This window comes from Chelonoidis abingdonii, unplaced genomic scaffold (genome assembly GCF_003597395.2).
Source record: "Chelonoidis abingdonii isolate Lonesome George unplaced genomic scaffold, CheloAbing_2.0 scaffold0027, whole genome shotgun sequence".
Lineage (NCBI taxonomy): Eukaryota > Metazoa > Chordata > Testudines > Testudinidae > Chelonoidis > Chelonoidis abingdonii.
The window spans coordinates 1,167,887-1,193,841 of NW_027424288.1; the positions used below are offsets into that span (position 1 = coordinate 1,167,887).

At 38.8% G+C, this 25,955-nt stretch overlaps 1 protein-coding gene across 19 annotated transcripts in view; it reads right to left on the reverse strand.

The window, feature by feature from the left end:
* Positions 1 to 25,955, reverse strand: part of ADD3 (adducin 3) — a 156,017-nt gene that overhangs the window by 39,326 nt on the left and 90,736 nt on the right. For 17 of the 19 annotated variants that reach the window (XM_075061363.1, XM_075061358.1, XM_075061362.1 and 14 more), the window contains one exon: positions 6,198 to 6,421. In XM_075061363.1, the coding sequence (XP_074917464.1) occupies positions 6,198 to 6,392 (195 nt within the window). In that variant the 5' untranslated portion in view covers positions 6,393 to 6,421. Of the gene's footprint in view, positions 1 to 6,197; positions 6,422 to 11,349; positions 11,554 to 16,531; positions 16,594 to 25,955 lie in introns of those variants that run through there. The other 2 variants (XM_032793510.2, XM_075061359.1) reach the window with 2 other exon arrangements.

Sequence of the window (25,955 nt, forward strand, 5' to 3'; positions counted from 1 at the left end):
TGGATTAATTATATAACAGTAGCATAGGACCAGAATCAGTCTGCAAGCCCTTCAGATCTGGAATGTTTTGATAACTGCTCTTTGTATCCAATATAAAGTTAAAGCAAAATCCCACAAACGTCTTGTGTTGGTTTAAAACAGCAACAACAACAAAAAAATCCCCCATGTCTAAGAGAAAAGCAAACAGATCAGCAAAATCTTGACTGACTACAATAGCAGCTTTTGGCTACTCCTAAACACAAAACCCCTTTAATTTATTAACTTGCATACAGTCCTACAATGTCATGCTTACATACAAAACTACTACTAGACTCATCATCTCACTTGGAAATCCACTCATTCCATTTATTCCTCACAACCTTTGTATAATATTAATTTTAAAATATCCTCTAGTTCTGGTCTCTGCAATGATCTCAACTAGATCATCAGGGTAACATTTTATAATAAGCCTTAAGTATTTTAAATACTTCATGTCATCTCAACACAAGACCAACTCTCTCCAAATACATAAACACATACATTCCACCCATCTTAGCTCCCATAGACAGTACTGGCTTCAAATTTTCAGCTTTTCTTCAAACACAGTGATGTAAAATACACAGTATACTCCATTATACAATAAAGATGTTATACAGACTGAAAACCCTGGGTGTTTCAAGTTGGGGTCCCAAAATTTTAGCCTTAATCTCTGGGCCTCAGTTTCTCAATTGTAAAATGCAGACATTAATACCACCTATTCTTACAGGTGTGTTGTGAAGATGAATTCATTATTGTTTGTGAAGCACTCAAAATATTATGAGCGCGCCACAGAAACACCCAAAAGAAAATGAATACATTTTGTATTCAGTGCAGAAGCTGGATGATGTGCATTAAATAAGGCTTGAGGCAACAGACTGAATGAAAAAAAAATTGAATGAAGCAGGTATGTTATGGGAAAAATAGTGCGCAATCCTGTAATTATAATGCATGTGCACAAGGGGATCAAATTAATCTTCTACAGGCAACCTTAAGTCTGGATTTCCCTAATTTATGAGCACTTGACTCTTCAGCTTCAAAAGTCTTTTTTCCCCCAACCTTTTTTTTCTGTAATGTAATATAGAACATACACACAAAGCAACAAAATCTGTTTAGGTATAAACATGCAGTTTCAAACAAGCACAGTGTCCTGGCAGTTTTATAATTAATGACATGGAGATTATTTGAACCTTACAATGGTAAACTTGTAGGTACTGTTGGAATACGTTCAAACAGTTTTAGATTAAAAGTTTGTCAGCAGTACAGTGAGGTGCTAGTAGGGGACTGAGACCTAGCTGATCGCACTTTCTTATGACTTTCAAATAGGTAGCAGCGGGTAACATTCAAGGCCTTAAATATTCTTGTGGAGTGCAGATGGCTTATACTGTCACCACTTGTTCCCGAAAACCTCTGAGTTGTAGACCATAATTAAATAGTTATCAAGTAGTCTGAAAAGTCTCCTAAGGATACTATGATCCTATTTCCTGGTCTACAACTTTGCAGATGTTCTCCATTTTAAAGCAATGTAAAGTGGTGGAAGTTTGTTAAAGAGCTTTCATTGTTCTGGGAGCTCTAGATGACCACCTAGCTTAATTTCAATCTTCCAGCTTTCCAAACATTTTTCCTTGTAGCATCAATAAGGGTCAATCTTCAGCAAATATGGATTAATAATTTTGATCTGAGAATGCCAACTGCAGCATGCTAGCCTTCCTACATAGTTGCGTATATGTTTATTTCCAAATAGGTTACCTACACAAAGCTACAATTTTCTGAGCTCCCTTACTTTAAGAATGGGAAGGAAATTTTAAACTGTTTATTAGTGGAAAGGAGCTGTGTTTTGGATTTTTTTCTTAAGGTGGCCACTTTTCTGATCGTTTCTAATTCTTGTGGCAGGGAGTTCCACAGCTGTGTGTTAAAAGACTCTGAATTCAGCTCTCAGTAGCATCAACCTGGCCATTGAGAATTCTGTTGTTTCTCAGGATTTCAGCTACCATGGAAGGAGAAGTGGTTTCTGGGTCCAGTCTATTTGAGCGTTCTCAAAATCAAATACCAAAGACTTTACACCCAATCCAATACGTAACAGCTAGCCAACACAGTAGTTGGAGCAATATACTAACAGCACCCTTGTGAGTCAGTATGTTCTACACTACTTAGTTTCTTTAGTCCGTGGGGAACAGTGTTGACATCTGATACTTTGCTGTGTGTGAACTGCATATTTAAGCCATTGGTGTCCCACGGTCTCTGTTAGAGGTTTGACATATCTATTGACTAGAATGGGGGAAGAGAATGGAGGAGAGCTATAGTTTTTCTACACCTCAGCTTCCATCTCAGAAAACTGCTGTTCATTCCTGCAGTCCAGAAATAAAACAGCATGACCTGCTGTGAAGATCCTGCAGAATAAGAAAGGGTGTTTCTTCATTGTCCATGGCCAAGTAGAGATCATTCAGAAGCATAATCAATCTGTTTCTGTGCTATCTCCTGATCTAAAACTGGATCAGGATGGGTGCAGGACATTGAGAAAAGGCAGGTGTAATAAAGATGGCTTTTCAGTAGCTTCTCAGTTGTTTTACTTAGGAACTGGAAATTGAATACCGATTGCAGCTAGTGAGGCTGGCTGCATCCAATGTTAGTGTTGTTAATACCACTCAGGCAATAATCCATCAAGAACGCATACAGAGCTCTTCAAAGGAAATGCTGAATATCTGGTGTGTTTTTCACCAGGCAGGAATGGCATAGGTTAACATGTCAAGAAATGTCATATCAGACCTCTTTGACTACCCATCAGCTCACCTGACTACTAGAACTCCTTTATGGTCATTTATGCCACCACAGGACATGACGCTGGAACCTGCCTGGTGCAATGAATGGTCAACGACAGTCATTAATCACTCTCTCATCACTGGCCCAACCACCTGTCCAGCAGGTTTTGATCAGCCAAGGCACCTGTAGTCATCTCTGAACTAGTTTTGAACAGGACAGGGCAACTGTGTGGCCAGTCTCTTTAAATGGGGTTTTTCTAATGACCCATGATATACCTGTGGTCAACTGCAGACTACATTGCATATCACTGTCGAGTGCCCACTGACTTATTTTCAACAGTGGGCTACCAGTTCTCCACCTGGCTGATGATGCCATTAATGGCTGGGCACATTGCACCTACGCCAATGAATGTCATGAGTCACTCTTTTCTACAGGTTTCTAGCCTCTGTCAAACATTGGCATAAACCTGCAGTATAAAATGATTATCTTTGTCTGAGAATTAATGGTATGCCAAGAAAAGAGCCTCTGAGAAGATAACTGGGTAGGCCCCTTTTATTAATATTTCCACTTCAATGGCATCCAAAGACTCCTATTAAAATTTGAGTCCCTATATACCAGGTGTTGGACAAAACATTGTGGTGGTGACTGCATCATTCCCAAAAACTTACATCCTTAGCCGATTCTGAAACATTTTCTAATTTGTTTTCTTACTAAATTAATTGGATTCTCTAATTAGAAGCAGTAAGAGATTTCTTGGTTCTGAAGATAAAATCTGAATAACTGAGCTCCCCAATACTTTGTAGTGTTTTGCATAGGAGATTCTACCAGCGCGACCTAGATCATCATCCTTTCAGCTTTAGTGTTTCAATCCAAAATTCCTCCCTCAGAAAGGGCAGGGATGTCTGGACAACCCAATCCTGCGCACGTAAGCTTTATATTTTAAATACTATATTTCACTTCATAGTTAAAGACTATATTTCTCTAACCTGAATATATTTTAATTGCTTGACATGCTAGAATTGGCTTAAAACGTTACCAGCAAAGAAGCCTTTTTAAAAATATATATTATATATATTTTTCTCATTTTTCTAAATTCCTAAAAAGAATTTAGTACCCACAAAAAGGAATAACCCAGAGACACCAGACAGACAAAATATAGGCATGCTCTTGCAAGCTTCTTGCATAAGGTAACTTCCAGTGTATCTCAAAAACATCATCTGCAATACCCAGGTCATTCCAACCTTGGACTTATACTGATCAGACTGGCAATAGGACAGAAGCTTTCTGGTATTTTTGTGACAACACATTCAGAAGGGACCAAGTCATTTTCATTTCTGACCCAAAAGAAACTGAAGCTAAATCTCAAGTAATCCACTTGATATAGCCATGGAGAATCTTAATTCTGTCACTGTCCCTAAATCTGTGAAGAGGTTTGCTTTAAGGACATTCTCTTCTCTGGAAACTATATTAAAAATTGTTTATTCCATCAGAGAAGGAATTGTAGCAGAGATATCTAAGTATTCCCCATTTCAACAATCAAACAGGGAAGCAGCGAAAGGAGATTCAGGTCTGACAGATGTTTATAGGTCAAGCATAGCTTCTCATTTTTGACTAGATTGTCAGACACTGATCACACACAGCTATAGTTTTCTTCTTCAGCATCTCAAGGCCTAGCAGCCCGCAGCTTATTTGGCCAACTTTAAAATACTGGCATCTATAAATGGTTCCTGGCTCCAGCTGTGGGCTCAGCTTCTCCCACAGCAGCAGGCAGATAGTAACCTCTAGGTTTTTGTGTCTTCCAATTTTCTATTAAACAAGTCAGCTAAACTTGGGAGTACTATCTCCCAAACCCTCCCTAAATCCTCAGCCTGACCTTGCATATCTAAAGTAGCGTGATCACAACAAACAGGAGATGATTACATTTGGCAAATTGGGCAAACAATCTTTCATCCATTAAGACTAAAGTTAGTGCCTATGAGATTCAGCACTTTTTTTGCATTTAAATTAATACAAGAACACTGTGTAAGAAACCATATTGGCCCAGTGTAATTTATTGCATCTCATTTTATCCCTCTCAACCAGCTGAAAATTTGGTGAGTTTGTTCTGATTGTTTAAGAATTTGAGATATCCATTTCCCCTTGTTTGTGAATAGTTTAGTAGTATAGGTCAGAGTCCAATCATTATCTTCGAGAATTGAATTATTTTTCTAACAACTTAGTATGATTATGCATTACTCCCTTAGGGTATTTCCTGACCACTGAATAGTTTGGTTGCCAAACTAAAGTTGCACAAAGTTACTTGAACATAATAAATTCCTGAGTCATGGGGTTTGCATACATAGATTCAACTCTATATGCACAATAGGGTGACCAGATAGCAAATGTGAAAAATCGGGACAGAGAGTGAGCAGGGGTAATAGGCATCTATATAAGAAAAAAGCTCCAAATATCTGGACTGTCCCACTTGATATAGGGGCATCGGGACATCTGGTCACTCTAATGCAGAATCTGAAAGGCACTCCAAGGTAACATTTTAGTGAACAATCCTATTATTCATGAGTGTCTATAACATGGAGATTACTAACAGGTGTTTGCAATCTTATTATGCATGGAAAAAGGTCAAGAAATTAAATCCCTCCCCCTAATTATAGAAAAACAGATGAGAAAAGAAAATTTGAAAACAAAACAGATTCAAAAGATAAAAATTGCTTCAGAATATGTTTGGCCCCACTGCTATTTTCAGACATGTCATGGATTTTCAAGAGTACTCACCAGGTTAATGCCAAATAGTACATAAATTAAGACTAACTCCAAGTCTATGGAGTCATTTGTTTTCACCAGGACTTCTGATGGAATTAACAGACCTATATGCCCAGTTGTACAAGTGCTGAATTTACATGAGGTGCACATGAATGCAAGTGTTGTAAAGTATGCACATTACTCCTTCCAAGTACCCAAAGAACAATTTAGCTTTTAAACATACCTCAAAAGCACAATTTTTTAAAAAAATATTTATTTATTTATTTAAGGTAAAAGTGTTGCTGAGGCAACTGGTAAGTCAAATATTCAAAATAAAATTGTAATGCAGATGTGTGTGTAAACATCTTAGTTTGTTCACATTTGGCTAGTGACTGTCACTCTCTTCCCTGCTTCTAAGTTTTAATCAAGTGTCTTGTCACCAGCTAGCTACTTTTGTACTTCTTTAATGAAGCATTACACCATGAAAACATCATTTGAAAACCAATAATGGGCAGTTTGTTCATACACAAAATATGCAAACAAAAAGTGTTTGGTTGTTCTTATGAAAAATTTCATGGCCTGAGATATTTTCTCAGACTGCATCACAGCTAGAAGTTTTGTTTTGTTTTTGAGTTAATCTCTGGAAAGCGGGAAAAAAATCTTGTTTCCTTAATCCTACTCACAGGACTCTGCAGTATCTGAGTGACCCTCTTCCTTTGCTCCATCATGTTGAAGTCTTGTCTCAGATCAGGAGACATGTTTCTCTCACGGATGTACTCTGGGTCATTTTCATTGATGCGGTCAAAATACCTCTCTTTGTGAGGCATGCTGGGAGGAGGAGGGGTGGTGATCACCCCCTGACTGGCATCAGCACTCATACTTCAATGCTGCAGATTATGCCCGTCACCTGGAACAATAAGAGGGCAGGAGAGAATTAAAGCTATTTAAAAACAAGATATCAAATAGCTCTTACAAAACTGGACAAATACAATCCTCTCTCCTCCCCAGTAGGAAGACAAATGATAACTGCTTAAAATGCAGCAACTTCACAATCAGCAACTGGGAGGTCAGGGGTGGGAGGAGCTGTGTACCAAAAAAATTTAACATACAAAACAGAAGTTACATAACACAACCATTTATTTATTTAAAGGTACTTTAAAGCAGTTAGTTATGATTTTATAATCCTCAATTATTCTCATTCAAATTTTTAAAAAGCACCAGTCATTTCAACAAAACAAGTGTTAATGTTGGAAAAGTGCATAATGCACTTGGACAGATCTCCCCCTCAACATTTTATAAAAATTCATTCACTCTCTGGCCTCCAGCCCACTATCCTGTGTAATTCCGCTTTCTGACAAAATGAACTTCTGCTAAATCTTATTACAATACTGGACCTTTTCTATACAACATAACTACACGCTCATAGCTCACTGCTTAACTTCAACTATGGAAGTAAGGGCATTTCTCAATTACAGCATTTCCAAGCCGTCCTGTAACTTCAGAGTGAAGATTAAGCTCTGGTTACATTAAAGATTCCCAGCAGATCTCTACAGCCTTCCAGATGGTGCCTCAACCCTGAGAAGACTATAATCAAAAACTGAAGAAACTTGGGGGAGAGGGAGGGAAGAGATCATGTGATCAATTCCCCAGGACTGCAGCTTTAATATTCACTAAAAATAAATACACAGTGCTAATTTTCTTCCACTTGTGTGTTTTTATACGATACTTTGTTCCCCAAGCTGAAATTTGATAAATTGTATTGGGAGAAAACCTCATGTAAGCTTGATTTTAAAATATGATTTTAAAAGCCTCATAAGAGTATCTGTGAAAATGTTATAGAACTGGTTTTAAGTAGAAATCTGAATCACCACTCATGGAGATCCAGATTCATACACAAATTCAGGAATCTTATTCTTCAAGCTGGAGAGGACTCAGTGATGTTTTTTCAGTTTTGTGTTAGTTCTGAAGAAATAACTCCAGATTTCATGTCTGAGATTACTGAAATAGAGGGATGTTGGACTTGTGACAAGTGCAAGGGCACAAACTGGCTCACAATGAGCTAAGTATTCATCGCATTTCAGCTTCCGTGTCCTCTCATTCAGGAGAAGAAACTAATATTTCTAAAAATCCTTAAGTATTATATTTGTCTTAGATAAATAGAGGATTAAAAACAAAATATGAGCTTAATCCCTTCCACAACACAAAGTTAACTACAACAGATTTACACCAGACTCTCTATACACACACTCAGCTGAGGATATGCTCCCTTGTATTTTTTCTTTTGACTACAGATTCATCAAAGATCTACAAGGATGAAGTGATGATCCCTCACTCTCAGACTTTGGGAGACAGGCCAGTCCTCGCTTACAGACAGTCCCACAACCTGAAGCCAGTACTCATCAGTAACTACACACCATACAACAAAAACACAAACCCAGGAACCTATCCTTGCAACAAAGCCCGTTGCCAACTCTGTCCATATATCTATTCAAGGGACACCATCAAAGGACCTAATCACATCAGCCACGCCATCAGGGGCTTGCTCACCTGCACATCTACCAATAGCCCACTTTAATTCAATAGTCTTGCTAGAATAGGTAATGCAACCCCCATCTTTTCATGATATATGGAGAGAGATACCTATCTCATAGAACTGGAAGGGACCCTGAAAGGTCATTGAGTCCAGCCCCCTGCCTTCACTAGCAGGACCAAATATTGATTTTTGCCCCAGATCCCTAAGTGGCTCCCTCAAGTACTGAACTAACAACTCTGGGTTTAGCAGGCCAATGCACAAACCACTGAGCTATCCCTCAGCATAGCCTAGAAGGTAATGTATATACACACACATTCATATTCATATTCTTTCTCTCTTTCAGAGATATATCTACCTACTTTATTTTCCACTCCTTGCATCTGATGAAGTGACTTTTAGCCCACAAAAGCTTATGCCCAAATTAATCTGTTAGTCTCCAAGGTGCCACAAGGACTCCTCAACGTATTTGCTGATACAGACTAACACGGTTACCACTCTGAAGCCTGTTTTCCTTTTAGGACACTAGTAGAACAAGTTTCTGAATCAAACTGTTCATTACCGTTAGGCACCTTCACTTCCTCGATGCAACACAAATCCCTCTCTGAAATTTATCAGGACCCCAAATTAACCACTGCTATTACTGAAACTTTCGGATTTCTTTTGAAACTGCTTTGAGATTAACATCTAATCTGACTGATTATCAACCATAATGGTGATTTATGCCTTATAATTAGCTTTGTTCCAGAGCATAACAAAATCTAATTAAGCAAAGGTACAGAATTCAGTAAGTCTTTGATTTCCTGACCAAGGGGAAAAAAATTAACTGAGAACTAAATCTCTCTCCAACAATCAGGTGATGTGATTTCTCTCATGTTACAACAGGTCTGTTCTGCCACCACCAAATCTCTTGTACATCAACAAGATGAATAAATTACATGGCCAAGCATCATCTCTTTACCCAAATCATTTGTGGAATTGGAAAGATCTATGAAATATTAGAGGGAGGTTATCATTTGTTCAAAAGTATATAATCTGGTTTAGCCAATACACAGTCAATACAGACCAACATAATTCCATGAATATTTTGCAGAAAATGTATACCAAAATCTGGTTTTATAAAGGTAAACAGAGGCAAACTAATGACTGGGACTTAACAGAAAAGCTTAATATAGTGCTGCATATTTGATCCATCTCCTATAGTTCTTTTCCACTTAGACTAACTGAGCTGATGGAATAATTTTCTTCGCCTTTGAGACTCCATTTTAAAACAGACCAGACTCTGTATGACAGTTTACCCCTCCCACAGAGGGGTAGCTGTGTTGGTCTGGATCTGTAAAAGCAGCAAAGAATCCTGTGGCACCTTACAGACTAACAGATGTTTTGGAGCATGAGCTTTCGTGGGTGAATACCCATTTTGTCAGATGCATCTGACGAAGTGGATATTCACCCACAAAAGCTCATGCTCCAAAGGTCTATAAGGTGCCACAGGATTCTTTGCTGCTTTTTTTCAAGTAATGAGAGAATTAATAAAAATTGGACCTGGAGAACTATATTTTTGTGTTAAGTATTTGAACCATTGTTACTTTACAATAAAGAACAATCAAATCATCTGTCTTCATTATAACTGGCAGGACAACCTACTCTGAAAACAAGAATAGTAACTTAAGTAAATTTACTTTAGAGGCTAGACTGAATGACTTACTCAGTGTCTAGCTGAAACTGGGGCACAGACAAAGACTAGCTAGTTGTGGTTCAAGTCAGATGACACTGAACTGACTTTAGTGGATATGATGAGGATATCTGCCCCTTTAATTGAGGGTGTAAAATCCTTAGTCTTTTGAGGGAAACACTCTGTGGTGGATCCAGTGCCTGTCACTTTACACCTCAGCAACAGCAACAATCCATTGCAGGCGCAGCTATTGCTAGGCCACATTTTCAGAGCAGCACATGGGGATTTAGCAACACAACTCCCCCTGATTTGAAAAACAGCTAACATGCTGACTTGTACAATATGCTCAGCAAGCCAGCCATAAATGATATTTGAACATTTCAAATTAAAAGAGGGGAGGTGACCATGCACAGTAGACTACATATGCCCAGACCATTATGGAAGTTGTGGTCATCCTTTCATGTGACAAAGAATAAAATTGCAGTGTGTATGAAAGCTTATACCAATGGCGACAACTCTTGTTGAATGGGTTCTTAACAGGAAGACTAAGGTAGAAAAACAAAAATAGTCTTCTGTGAAAGCAAAAATCCAAGACATATTTCATGAAACAATGTTTTCTTGGTTTTTCTAGCACATTGCTAAGGTTCTGTAGATGACCATAACTTTCTGATTTGAAAATATTATCTATTTTGATTATTAACACAAAAAATTGATTGTGATTAATCGCACAGTTAATAGAATACCAATTGAAATGTATTAAATATTTCTGGATGTTCTTCTACATTTTCAAACATGTTGATTTCTACTACAACGCAGAATACAAAGTGTACAGTGCTTGCTTTATATTATTTTTTACTACAAATATTTGCACTGTAAAAATGATACAAGAAACAGTATTTTTAAATTAATCTCATACAAGTAGTGTGGTGCAATCTCTTGATAGTGAAAAAGTCACTTACAAATATAGTTTGTGTTATATAACTGCACTCAAAAACAAAACAATGTAAAACTTCAGCGCCTACAAGTCCACTCAGTCCTACTTCTTGTTCAGCCACTCTCTAAGACAAACAAGTTTGTTTACATTAATGGGAGATACTGTTGCCTGCTTCTTATTTATAATGTCACCTGAAAGTGAGAATAGGTGTTCACATGGCACTTTTGTAGCTGGCGTTGCAAGGTATTTATGTGTCAGATATGCTAAACATTGGTATGCCCCTTCATGCTTCGGCCACTGTTCCAGAGGACATGCTTCCACGCTGATGGTGCTCGTTAAAAAAATTGTGCATTAATTAAATTTGTGATAAAATTCCTTGGGGAAGAACTGTATGTCTCCTGTTCTTTTTTTACCCACATTCTGCCATATATTTCATGTTAAGCAGTCTCAGATGATGACCCAGTACATGTTGTTCATTTTAAGAACACTTTCATAACAGATTTGACAAAACGCAAAGAGGATACCAATGTGAGATTTCTAAAAATAGCTACAGAACTCAACCCAAGGTTTAAGAATCTGAAGTGCCTTCTAAAATCTGATCGGGACGGGATGGGGAGCATACTTTCAGAAGTCTTAAAAGATTAACACTCCAATGCAGAAACTACAGAACCTGAACACTGAAAAATAAGAAAAATCAACCTGCTGGTGGCATCTGACTCAGATGATGAAATTGACCACACATCAGTCTGCTCTGCTTTGGATCCTTATCGAGCAAAACCTGTAATCAGCAGGAACGCATGTCCTCTGGAATGGTGGTCGTAGCATGAAGAGACATATGACTCTTTAGCACATTTGACATGTAAATATCTTCTGATGCCGACTACAACAGTGCCATGCAAACTCCTGCAAATATTTGTAATAAAAATAATATAAAGTGAGTACTGTACATTTTGTAGTGTGTTGTAACTGAAATCAATATATTTGAAAATGTAGAAAAATATCCAAAATATTTAATACATTTCAATTGGTATTCTACTGTTTAACAATGAAATTAAAACTGCGATTAATCGCAATTAATTCTTTTGAGTTAATCGCATGAGTTAACTGCAATTAATCAACAGCCCTAATCCTAATGCCATTATATAAATCGGTGATGCACCCACACCTTGAGTATTGTGTGCAGTTCTTGGGAATCCATCTAAAAAAAATACAGAATTGGAAAAGGTACTGTACAGAGAAGGGCAACAAACATGATTAGAGGTATATAAACTGGGACTGTTCAGCTTGGAAAATAAACTACTAAGGGGGGGAATATGATAGAGGTCTACAATATATCATGAATAGTGTGGAAAAAGTGTTATTTATCCCTTCACATAAGAACCCGGGTCACCCAATGAAATTAATAGGCAACAGGTTTAAAACAAACAAAGGGAAGTACTTCACACAATACACAGTCAACCTGTGGAACTCAAGGATGCTGTGAAAGCCAAAAGTATAAGTGGGTTCAAAAAGAATTAGATAAGTTCATGGAGGATAGCTCTATCAAAGGGTATTAGCCAAGATGATCAGGGATGTGGGTCCATGCTCTGGATATCCTAAACCTGCAACTGCCAGAAGCTGGAGTGGATGACAGAGAATGGATCACTTGATAATTGCCCTGTTCGGTTTATTCCCGCTGAACAGGGCTGGTGCAACCATTTAGGCGACCAAGGCGGTCGCCTAGGACACTGGGATTTGGGGAGCGCCATTTTCTGTGGCAACAACCGCAGCGGCCAGATCTTCGGCCACCCTGGTCGCTGCCGGCATTTAGGCAGGGGGAGCGCAGGGAGGGACGCCTGCAGCAAGTAAGGGGGGGTGGCACGCAGGGGAACTCCCCACCCCAGCTCACCGCTGTCCTGCCTCCTCCCCGAGCACGCTGTGGCTGCTTCACTTCTCCTGCCTCCCAGGCTTGCGGCGCCTAAGTTGATTGGTGCTGCAAGCCTGGGAGGCGGGAGAAGTGAAGCAGTGATGGCGTGCTCGGGGTGCTTGTGTGCAAGGTGTAGTAAGAGGAGGCCCTAAGATATAAACCTTGGTATCAGAGGCCTGGTATGAGGCCTAAGGCCTGAACTGAAGTAATGGTCAAGACTTTGCTAATGTAAAGCAAAGTTAAGCTGTGAGCCAGAGGCAGGCCCTGCTCATAGAAGCTGGCAAGGAAAGGGCTGATGCTGCGAGAAGATACATACCTAAAAGGTACTGAACACTAGAGATCAGAACATTCACATACTTGTACATTCCACGCAGATAACAAGGAACAGATGGACCCATCCCAATGACAGGGACAAAAGGGTAATATGATGGATAGAGTTGTTTTGTTCAAACCAACATGTACAAGGTGAGAGGCGGCACCTTACTACGTAGAGGGATTGTACCTCAATACGTCAGGAGTGATGTGTAACTTGTTTGTACCTGTGTATAAGAATGCATCCCTGGGGCGATGTCTTTGTCCGGCCTAAGGGGCAGTGGAAAGTCCCGCCACTGACTGAGCCGAGTCCATTGACCAGGGACACTTTCTCGTAGTATGCCCGGTAGAACTAAGTAACTAGCGGGGAACTGCAATTGTGTCCAATGGCAATAAACCGGCCAGACGTGACTTTGTACCTACTGACTCTGGGTTATTGGGGCGTTCTCATCAGGTCTGCTGCTCAGCTATCTGCAGAGGCTAGACCAAACACGGGCGAGCAGACGACGCAGCCGAGTGATACCAACAAGGAGAGAGCAGCAGCACCAACACAGTAACATCTGACAACACCTCTTGACAACAAGAGGCAGCGGTGAGCTGGTGCGGGGGGCGGGGAGGACGTCTCAGGGCAGAGCCACTGCGGGGGGGCTCAGAATGGAGGTGCGGGGGGGGGCACAAAAGCTTATGCTCAAATAAATTTGTTAGTCTCTAAGGCGCCACTAGTACTCCTGTTATTTTAACAGATCATCTGTCCACTCCAACAAACATCTCTATGCCTTCTTTGTTGCTACTGAACACCTCCCTCTACCACAATGACCCTTTCACCATGCCATTGTAATTCAAGGATGACCTATTAAACACTAAAAAAATTGGGTTATTAAAACTGCATGTTAACAAGAAGTGGCCAGTTACCATATGGCTACCTCACTAGTTTGTTGTTTCCCTTTCCCTTTCAAATTTTATCTTTTTTAAAAAGAAATATTTTCTCTTTTCGGCAGGGACTTTTTCTTTTCTTTTTTTTTTTTTTGGAAAGCACCTGACACACAGTGGATACTACAAGAAAAAAACCAAATAATAATTTGAAGATAATGTGTATATGGAGACTGCACTCTAAGCTGCATGTCATTATTAATGTCAGTGCTTAGATGCTAAGGTGATTGTTGCTATGTAATTGCTTTATATACCACAGTGTTGTTTTGAATGCAAATTTTCAAATGCATCTCTCTAAAAGCTTAACAGAATCTGAAAAGGTAAACATTAATTTCTTCTAAATTACAAAAACTTTATTTAGAACTGTAATTTGCAATAATGCATACAACACTGTTATTATTCTATTGTACCGTTTTCTTCTGTTCTTCTTGCCGCCTTCATCCCCCATGCGGGGGAGAATAGCTCAGTGGTTTGAGTATTGGCCTGCTAAACCCAGGGTTGAGAGTTTAATCCTTGTGGGGGCCACTTAGGGATCTGAGGCAAAAATCAGTACTTGGTCCTATTAGTGAAGGCAGGGGGCTAAACTCAATGACCTTAGGTCCCTTCCGGTTCTAGGAGACAGGTATATCTCCAATTACATATATACTTTCAAGTTCACAGTATAACACAGTTTTTAGTATACTTTTAGCGAGTGTACTAAAAAAATTTTCTGTGATTGTTACATAATTTTTAAACATTTTCCTCTTACTAAGCCTGTCTTTTCTTCCCTACTGTAGGTGATTTTGCAGTGAAATCCTAATACTAGATTTCTGTCATCCATTTCTATATAACAACATTCATGTCAACACAAGATTATTATTTTAATGGCAGAATAAAGCATGGAGATGACTTTGGGATAGCTTGGGAAAAGAAGTGGATACACTATGGAAGTGTGAAGAGAAATCTACTCAGGCACAAATACTGAACAGCTAAACTCTCAAGTTTACTCTGCTAAGCAAACAGAAGCATTCAAAAGAATCTGACGTTAACACTGTGGCATGAATTGTTACAAAATGTCCATTAATCAAATGGTTAATTCTTCCAATACTAGTTTCCAGCACCATTTTTAGGAGTGCTGAAGTCTACTCCCTCTGCTTTATGAAACTGTTGACAGGTTAAGCAAAGAAGTGATGTGTCAGCAGTGCCATTTGTTTTCATGCAGAATTCTCTTGCACCATTTCCAGCAGGCATTTAGATAACCTAACTACTTGATTTTGTACAGAATGGAATCAAAATCTCACTACTTATAAATGGTTTCGATCATTAAAACCCAATAAACATTAAAGAAGATCATTTTACTAACACTATGTTAAGTCCTAGGTATTATATTTTATAGAATAAAAATAAATCCAATATGACTGAAGAAATATTTTATTACCATAAGCACATTTATAGTACATTACCATTTTAAGGCAGCATGGAAGAGCAGACAGCTCTGCGCAAGGAAGATACTTAAGCATGGGAATAACTTCAAGCATGTGAGTAATCTCATTTGTTTCAGTAGGATTATTCACATGCTTAAGTACCTTCCTGAATAGGGACCTGATTCACAAGAGCTGGGATCTACTCTGGCTGTGGTGGATTTTCTGCATGACCTTGGGCAATCTATTTAGCCTCTCAATGCCTGGGTTTTCTCTTCTGTAAATGGGGATACTACTACTTACTCATCCCTGTAAATGCACTGAGACCCCTGCAACAGAAGTACTGTGATTCAATATTTCACATACAGAATTTGTCAATGATCTACGTAAATATTTACTGAATATTAATGTCCAAGTTTCCTTAATTTTTCCCCAAAATGGCTTATTGATATTTTGATGGATTGTCACTTGTTTAATAATAGATATATTCAAATCTGCAGAGGAGAAAATGGGTTTCTTATGTATCCTCTTTATTATGGATCATGCAACTTCTGTGATTTATATTTTTATGTAAGTCAAAGCTGAAGAAGTCTCGGAACAATGTCAGGTAGTTCTATCCCCGAACGTACATTTTAGAAAAACTTTTTAAAACAAACCAATAGAAAGATCATCTCAAACATTTTTAAAAACTCACATTTTAATAAAAAAAGCTGTTTTTCTTTGTTTGGTTTTAAGGATTCTGATGCAGTCTTGGCAACACAAATATTGCAGCATTGTAAAAGTTTCAATTTTTGGTTCTCATGACCTAATTTATTTTCATTGTCCAAACTGAGTGAAATAGCAAAGCAAGCATCAGCAAAAAGAGAAAGTGGGAAAGACAGGCCTACATAAGATCCAGCCCAAGATTTTGAACTTGATCTAGTTTGAGAGGGTTCTTGGACCCAATTCTGAGTTAACTTATTCTTTCACTAATTTCATTCTGCATCTATAAAATATTTAAAAGATAAGTCTTTTAAAAAGTACTATTTTTAACCTGACAATGCAGCATTATATAATTGAATGTAGCTAAAATTACCTTGATAGACAACAGTTATATACTTTAATTCAACTTTTAATAGAACATAATTCATTGTTATCTCTCTTCGCAGTTCTATCTGTAAACAGTCAGAGAACAATTTCCCTTCCTTATGGGCAGTGAAATGTATCTAAGATTGCACCGAAATATAACTATGACAAGTGCAAGAAACAAGTTTTACCATACATTTGGTTTTAATTATTAAGATGATTCCTAGAAGCCAAGAATTCTGTTTTACAAATATATCCTCTCTAGTACCTTCTGGCCTCCTAACATCCTCTTGCACTATCAAGTTTTTCAGGCTCACCCCAAAGTCCACTCTGTAGCAGAAGAGAGGGTTTTAACATTCATGTGAATGTGCACAGTTGGCATGCTGAAAAGATTGCATTTATTATAGTAGTTAATCAAACATCCTACAGATTTTCATATGTCCCCTAAAAAGGCACCATTTTGAACTGGGAAGGATACAATAGACAATCTATAAAAGTTCTTCTATTTCATTACTTGGATGTATTCCTTCAGTTTTAGGGAAGCTTCTATTTGATTCCACATCACATCAGAAGTCTTTTTGATTTTATAGTGGTCTTGATTATCATTAGAAATATCATGGCAGAAACAGCTGCTCCTTTGGTATAATGAAGGGTCAAAAGTTGTGACAGGTAGGCAATCCAAATGACAGACATGAAGCAGCTGGTACATTTTACAAATGTTTACATGAACAACTGATCTTGCACACTGAAATATGCGGCCAATTCTTTTTATAGCCCAAACCTCTGGAACATCTTGGCTTCATAACATAGTAGCAATACTAACCTTTAACAGTTACCAGTTTAGCAATCTCATGCCCCAACTAAAGGTAACACTAATGCTTTTTTAAACACTGCCACCTATTGACAGTTTAGAGATAGAACTCAATTGTTTAAATGTTCCCAAAGAAGGGATTTGGAAACCCAACCAGCAGTGTATTCTACAAGGGTCATTTGTAACTGGAGATCTGTAACAAAGATAAAATTGCAACAAGTCATAGCTAATAAATTCTTCAGGAAAGGGATTATGTCTTCATGTGTATTTATATAGCACTCCATACAATGGGTCTTCAGTCCCGAGGGGGACCTCTGAATACTGCTGTATTATAAATTTTAAATAAGATGAATAAAATTCATGAAAAATCTAAATTTAAGCTGCTAAAATGTCACATTCTTTTGCAAAGGGCTATTGGAACATGTTTCTGCAAATATAAATATATTTTTGAGAATCTTGTGAAGCTGAATTACATATGATATACAAAATAATTGTATATTTAAACATTAAATTTGTGACAGAACTAGCCAAAAGCTAAGACGTTTTAAGGTAAAAATCATTAATTATATGTCCTTAACTCATACTAATAAGAAAAGGAAAGGTGACAACAAGAGTGTTAAGGATGACTCAAGGTTTGTAATTGTGCTGAAAACATTACTTTTGGGCTATTGGACCCAAACTCTGTAGCTTCCCTTAGGGGACAACTATTTCATGGTGACTGAATGCCACTTCCAGTGCTGGCATCACCACCTACCCCCAATACACAAGCCAATGGTTAGTTTGGAGTGGTGCAGTTGAACTTGCACTTGTTCTCTATATTGGAGTGAAGCATTTTATTCTATATATTTTTTAACATTACCAACTACTGTATTTGTAAATACATATTTTAACACAAATACTAATTTAAAACACCAACTGAAAAACCGTAATCATGTTAATACATAAATATTTTGTAAAAATGGATATTTGCCCTAATAGAACTTAAATCTATTTATGCGTTGGAGTGTTTCAAGAATTTAGCAGATGAGGTGGTGAAGAATTTTCCAGGAGGGCAATGAACAACCCTCACTGAACCCAAGGAGATTTGGTGATGTGTTGTAGAACCTTTCTAATCAATATACTCTCCATTGCTTCTATAGAGATGCAGCTTACTCCTCCAAGCACCAAGTCAGAAAAAACAGATTTTGGAGGCAGGAACTCAGTGCGGGTTGAATGAGACTGAATCAATGCCCCACCTGAGTGCAGGATATAGAGATGCAGCGTTGAGTCCTTTTGTGCTCCTACATGTAGGTTCCCTAACAGCAGATTCTTACAAAGTAGATCCAGTGACCTTTGCCCACCCCCACACATCCCTTCAAGGTAGATCATTTGGAACTCTCTGCCTCATAGCATTTACGCTAGCCTTCTACTGGGTTGAGGAATGTTCCTTCCAGAGACAGCAAAAAGGAGGAAACAAAAACTTAAAACCCAGTTTTTTTGCATATATACACTTTTTGTATTGATCAATGTGTCAAAAGAAAGCATAGGCCCTGTACTTAGTGGGGAAGGACAATATCAGGAAAGTAAGGGGCTCAACCTGCATCAAAGGATATTAGGAAAATCTTTCTAACTATAAGAGTAGTTAAGATCTGGTATAGGCTTCCAAGGGAGGTTGTGAAGTACCCAACACTGGAGGTTTTTAAAAAATGGTTGGACAGACACTGGTAAGGGATGGTCTAGGTTTATCCGGTCCTATGTCAGAGCAGGAGGCTGAACTTGATGACTTCTTAAGGTTCCTTCCAGACCTACATTTCTATGATCTTTAGAAGACACTGTTGAAAAACTGGGATGCATTTTTAGACCCAGAATGGGATTTTGATAGGTAAATTGCAAACCATAGTAGACAAGATTTACAGTGGACATGCTGACATTTAATAACTGCTCAAAAACCACTGACATAACTTCATAGTTCAAAACATCTTGCTTCACTATGTAAACAGAAGCATCCTGTTTAAAAGACAAAAAGTCACACATATACGACATTAAAACATAAAATTCCTAAGCCTGTGCCAGTTGAATTCAGTGAACAACACTGTGCTACCTTCTCAATAAGAGAGAACAAAAACGTTAGGTAAGTAGGAGTAACAACATTCTGGTGCGCAATGTTTTTCTCTTCACTGAGCAAGTGGCTGGCTTGCTTCTCCTAGGGCAACATGGGTTCCAGTTCACGAAAGCTTATGCCCAAATGAATTTGTTAGTCTCCAAGGTGCCACAAGGACTCCTCGTTGTTTTTGCTGATACAGACTAACGCGGCTATCACTCTGAAACCTGCCACTCAGAGGGTTTTGTAGCTGCTCAAAGTACTCACAAGTGCTCTTGTGTATGGCTGCACTGCTGGAAAGGGAAAAGCCATCTTTCACAGTAGACTCCTAGTACTACTGAGCCTTCTATTGCAGATTAAATTTGTCTTCCTTAGTGGAATCCCTGAGGGTTGATGGTAGAGCACAAACTACCTCTTCTGTGGTTGATTCACACCTCCTAAGGTTTCCTCAAATCATTTAAAAACAAAAAACCCTTTAACTAGTAAGTTCAGAAGCAACATAGGATGCCTTAAGAAGGCCCCACCTTTTCTTGTTCTGGATCAAGTTCTACTTATATAAATGTACATGTGAATCCCAAAGCTTTGAGCTACTGTTGTATTGTACTAGAGGGCTTGGTCTGGTCTCTTTCCCTGGGCAACGCCTTCCACTGAAGTGATTATAAATGTAAATACTACTAAGAGTTGAATGACGGTTCTGGAATCTCATAAGCCTCAATAACAGAAGATCATTCAATCTAGTTCTTAAGGAAGGCAATTTAAAGTCAAATTATCAGTTTAGGGCAGCCAGTGAAGTAAATGGAGAATACAGAATGATCAGTAGCCCAAACCAATGAGCACACGTATCTCTGAATTCTGAACAACTGCTAAAGGCTTACTGTTAGAATCCTTGCTAGAACACAAACAATGAGTGAGACAATCAATCAGCTATAAGCAGGGAAAGTAATAATATTGTCCTCCCCATGCATTTTAAACACTACAGGTGAAAGTTACTATTGCTTTCCAGCGAGATTCATGAATTATCTCGTTTTCTCTTGTAATTCTCCCTCATGTCTGGGCAAAACAAAAGATGCTCTGAAATGAGCCACGCAAATAGCATGCCACATGAGCTACATGCCTGACATGCTAAGCAAAACACTGTGGACATTGCAGGGATTTCAAATGTTTTTCAGGATGCAAAACTAGCTTGACTTCACAAACCTTTTTCCTGTGATTTAAACTGTTTTCTCTCTCACTTTAACTTATTCAATTTAAAGGAAAAAAACAAACAGAAGCATGTCTACACAGCTGAAGGGAAGCCTGTACCATGTGTTAGGGATATAATTATCCTCCTAAAAGCCAGGGTGGCACAAATGGGTATCCTTTACTACATGCAATGCACTAACTGCATTTATATTCCACTAGGGGGCCAAGATTGGGGGACAGAAAGGATCTTTCACAGTCTCTCCACAAGGAAACGCAAATCAAGCACATTAAAAGAGGTTTGTGGGGGGGACAGAGGAGATTGGATAGGGCAGGAGTCAGCAACCTTTCAGAAGTGGTGGGCTGAGTCTTCATTTATTCACTCTAATTTAAGGTTTCGCGTGCCGGTAACACATTTTAATGTTTTAGAAGGTCTCGTTCTATAAGTCTATAATATATAACTAAACTATTGTTGTATGTAAAATAAATAAGGTTTTAAAAATGTTTAAGAAGCTTCATTTAAAATTAAATTAAAATGCAGAGCCCTCCGGATCGGTGGCCAGAACCCCAGCAGTGTGAGTGCCACTGAAAATCAGCTCACGTGCTGCATTCGGCACACGGGCCATAGGCTGCCTATCCCTGGGATAGCAGGTGGGGTTCCACGGGGCCTCTCAGGGGGCAGGGGTGTGAATAGAGGTCAGGGCAGTCAGGGGACAGGGAGCGGGAGGGAGTTGGATAGGGGGTGGGGTTCTGGTGGGTGGTTAGGGGCAGGGGTCTCAGGAGGGGGTGGTCAGGAGACAAGGAGCAGGGTGGGGGTTGGAGGAGTTCTGGGGGGGAGGGGCAGTCACAGGGCGGAAAGTGGGAGGGGTCAGACAGGGGGCGGTGCCAGGCTGTTTAGGGGGCACAGCCTTCCCTACCTGGCCCTCCATACAGTTTTGAACCCCAATATGGTCTTCAGGCCAAAAAGTCTGCCCACCCCCAAGCTACAGCATAAAGGAAGAAAACATTGCTCTGTCATCAAAGCTTGAGGGCACATACCACTGTCTGCTTTACAGAAGAAGAAAGCATGCTTGATCTTTTCTCTGTTACTCTATTATTCTATTCATGCATCTGTTTTTTGTACTTCTGGAAAAATCTAACATTGCTTTTCCTTTTTTCATAAAATTAGAGATGTTCACCTTAGCCTAAGAACATGCAAAAAAATATTAGACCTGTCATACACAGAGGCGGTTTAGTCTTTTTGATTGTTTTTCTTTCTTTAATTAAAAGCTTTTTCTTTTAAGAACCTGAAAAAAAAGAAAAGAAAAGAAAAACAATCAAAAAGACTAAACCACCTTTCTACTTGTACTTACTACTTGAACAGAAAATTAGAGAGCCTGTAGGTACGTCCGGTCACTCTCAGAACCCAGAGAGAACAACAGACAAAGACAACACACAAAACAAAGACTTCCCTCCACCGAGATTTGAAAGTATCTTGTCTCCTGATTGGTCCTCTGGTCAGGTGTTCCAGGTTCACTGTTTGTAACCCTTTACAGGTAAAAGAGACATTAACCCTTAACTATCTGTTTATGACAAGACCATTTACAGTATGTAGAATAGATGGTGACAGGTGCCTGCCAAAGATATTTGTTGTCTTTTTATTCGGGGAAAAAACACCCCAAATTAGAAGCCACATTTATAACAGGCCCCATAAGCATTTTGGGAGACTGTAGTCACATCAAATCAAGGAAGCCATAGGCTTTTCTTTCATAATAATGAGGGTGCACTGGATGCTTTAAAAAATACTGTCTACTCCAAAGAACAACCTGTAAAGAGAATCTGGTTTACGGGTTAAGCTAAAGACTGTTGGAAGGAGTATGGATGTTGGTTCATTGGTGGTGTTAGTTTGAAACTGTATGTCCCTAGCTTGGCAGTTCATTGTGTTTGTATTTTTGGGAAGGGATGGGAATGGGAGTTTACAACTGTTGGTTTTGATCGCTGGATGGTACTTTGAGTTTGGATACAAATGAATGTAGACTGGAAAGAAATAGCTAACGTTATCAGGTTTTGGGGTTTTTTAAAATTGTAGTAGTTGCACTATCCAGATTTCTACCTGTCTCATCAGTTTTATTCTCCTTCTTAGCTAGAAGTTACTCAAAACTGATCAGAATTGGGATTACAAAGGAGCCACACAGATGAGAAGAAGCGTGTTAAATTCCACTCTATGTGGACTGACCGATATTTTTCCATGCATTTTCAATTTAACCTCAAAAGCCAGAAACCACAAATATAAAACACTCCAAACATCATACACAAAACCCTTGCCTCACAAGCGTAGGCATACCATTAAGTTACATGGCACTTGCTGATAAGTTTGCAGTCTATTTGAGTCATTCATTTTTGTATTAATTCTAATTAATAGACTTAGAATAGATCTTTATCCCCCGAAAGCCTGATGAAACATAAGGTATTTGGAAAGTGGAAAAGGCTTTTATTGCTTTGCAGGTTCATGAAGTGACCTATATCAGGTACGCTGGTGAGGATAATGTATATAACCTCAAAATATTTCTACATAAAGAGAGCATTCAAAACAATTTTCATTCTAGCCTATTTTCATGAGGAAGAGGTAGAATTACAAGGTATATACATTATATTCTCAAGCTCCAACTTCTTTTTGCACATTAATATATAAAAAGAAATGGCATTCTGGCAATAACAGTTTTATGTGCAGCTAGACTTAATTTTGTTGGCAGGAGAGAAGTGTTGCTCTGGGATACACGTAACAATTGTGTCTGGTCTGGACTGTTTGTGCAAACTGCATACATACGGTCTGCAAATTGTCATAACCTTCCACAAGGCAGACAATTGGTCATAGAATATGCATTCAGGTATGATTCCTGAAGCCACTATATAGAGCTGCTGACCAATACTAAAGCCATATGAAAGTTTATTAGGCTAAGGTGCAGTGTCTCTCATCTTAAACAATCATCCAAAGGACTGGAAGAAGAGACAGAAAGGGAATGCATTAAAAATAACTAGAGATGAGGGCAAAGACCTCCTTCCTCCCTAACTCCATCACAGAGAGTACCAAGGGCTAGGTAGTCTTTTGGCCTTCTGATGGCCCAACAGTATATCAGCTAATAGCTACGTTAAGTTAGAAGTTCTTAATAAAAGGGTGAGACATATCAGAAAATATCTATAGATCACAAAGAACCTTCTTCATATGCAGAAGAGGTTTGAGACATAACCAGGAAAAATAGCCTCAAAACACTATCATTTCCAAACTGAAGTGCAATGTCTTCCAGTTAATTTAAATCCATTTAAAAACTAGAAATGGTTTAAGTTGTCCATTTCTTTGAGATGGATTAAAACAATTGGATACATATCCAGGCAATTTACAACAAAAATGTAATTTTGCAAGTCTGATGAAGAAATTTAATGAGTAAAACAATGGAATTTCTCTTCAGAGTTCAGTCCAAGTTTCCAAAACCGATCCATCCAAAAATATCCATCCAAGAATACTACTTTCCACAATATTTTTCTGCTAAATATTGTAGGAAGAGGGGAAAAAAAACACCACAATTCTGCCTCCAAGATAAATAGTTTGTTATTGAGTCCCTATGCAATACATTAGATTTTAACATATGATCCAACAAGCCATGCACAGTTCTCTCTGATGCCTGTAATTTGGACTGAAGTAAATGGTAGATGTGCACACATCTGAAGGCAGAATTTAGTCCATAACAATTTACGGGAGAACTAAATGTCTGTGTCTCTCAAAAAAAACAAAAACAAAAAACAAAACAAAAAAACAAACAAACCACAAACAAACAAAAAAAACCCTCCATTTCCTAATTCTTTTCAAGGAATCATTACAAATATTTTTCTTTTATTCCCGAATCTCTAATATTCATTTTCAACAATCTGTACCACAGGGTACTTGTAAATGCTGGATACTTTTTGTTTAAAATAAGGACCATTTGTGAAATCATTTTTTTATAGACTGATCCTAAACAAGAAAAATATTTTTCAGTGGAAATAAAGTAGTACATGTTTTTACAAGGCTCTTCAAGAAACTGCAATAAAGTCTGACATACGACAAAGGATGCTGGGCTAAATTTTCAAACATGGACAGCTGCCAAACGCGTCTCAGATACCAAAATATCTCGTTAAAATGGCTAAGAGGTTGTATCATTGTTATGATTAAGATTATCTAATAGATTTTGTGCTTGTGCAGGGAAAGTTTCACAAACTGAATGCAAGAAGGTGTTTTATAGGAATATATGAAGGAATTAAAATCTGTACAACAATTTTAAGGCTGCTAGGGACAATCTTAGCAAATGAAAAGCAGTTGTACAACTGATATTTGTAGTAAACAGCATAGCTGCTCAATTTTCTAAGGATCTAAGACTGAATGATGACAAGCACCCAAAACTCCCAACAATTGCCACTGGGCGTTGATCTAGAAGAGTTAATCCTACTTGGACTGACTGTAGTGTTGAACAAAATAGGGAGTATACAAGTGGGAGTGTAACAGGCAATTACTAGAAATGGTTACTTACCTGTAACTGGAGATTCTTCAAGATGTGTGGTTCCTATCTGTATTCCACATATGGGTACACATGCACTCCATGCACCCGAGTGAGATTTGTAGCAAGTAGTATCTTGGTCCACACATCTGCATTTGCTTTTTTTATGCTTCCAACCAAGGAAATAAAGGGTGGCATGGACTAATGCCTCTCCAGTTCCTTCTTTTACAGCAAATCAGATAGGATCCAAAGCAGAGGGGAAGAAGGGTGGATAGCAAGACACAGATAGGAACCACACATCTTGAAAAACTTTCAATTGCAGGTAATTAACCTCCATTTCTTGTTTGAGTGGTGGCCCCTATGTGTAATTCCCCATGTTGGTGACTGGTAAGTAGTATTCAAATAGGAGGAGGGTGCGAGAATGTAGTTGGCGTGAATGTCTAACACTGTTGTTCCCACAGCTGCATGTGCCAAGGAAGCCTGGTCCAGAGAGTAATTCTTCATAAAGATGTGGATGGAACTCCAGGTAGCCACCTTACCAGTCCACCAATATTGGAACATCTCAAACAGCTACTGGTGAAGTTGTTTGTGATCTCGTAGAGTGGGCCCTCATACTGTCCAGGGGATGAATATGTTCGGATCATAGAATAGAATCATAGGACTGGAAAGGACCTCGAGAGGTCCTCTAGTTCAGTCCCCTACACTCACGGTAGGACTACGTGTTATCTAGACCACCCCAATAGGTGTTTGTCTAAACTTCTCTTAAAAACCTCCAGCACTCAGTGGTCCTAGGTGACCTGCAACCAGGCCAAATGGTAGGGATGAAGACAGTTGAGAAAAGAACAGGGTGGATCCTGGGAGATGACTGGGGTGTTGCTCTGGACTGCACCCTCAAAATGAGTGCTTCTGGACCCCAGGGTGCATTGCTGGGCCAGGCTGCAAAGTTGAGCGGGAGGAGGAAGGGCAGCGGCAGCTGAAACTAACATCTTTGTCTCTTCTCCTTGCAGACCCTGGACGACACTGCCAAGGCCTAGGCGGCAGCCAGAACTGCTTTCTTGCAGACTTGTGGCGTATACATGCCCAACATGGAAAGAGTGGCCCTAATGTCTTAACC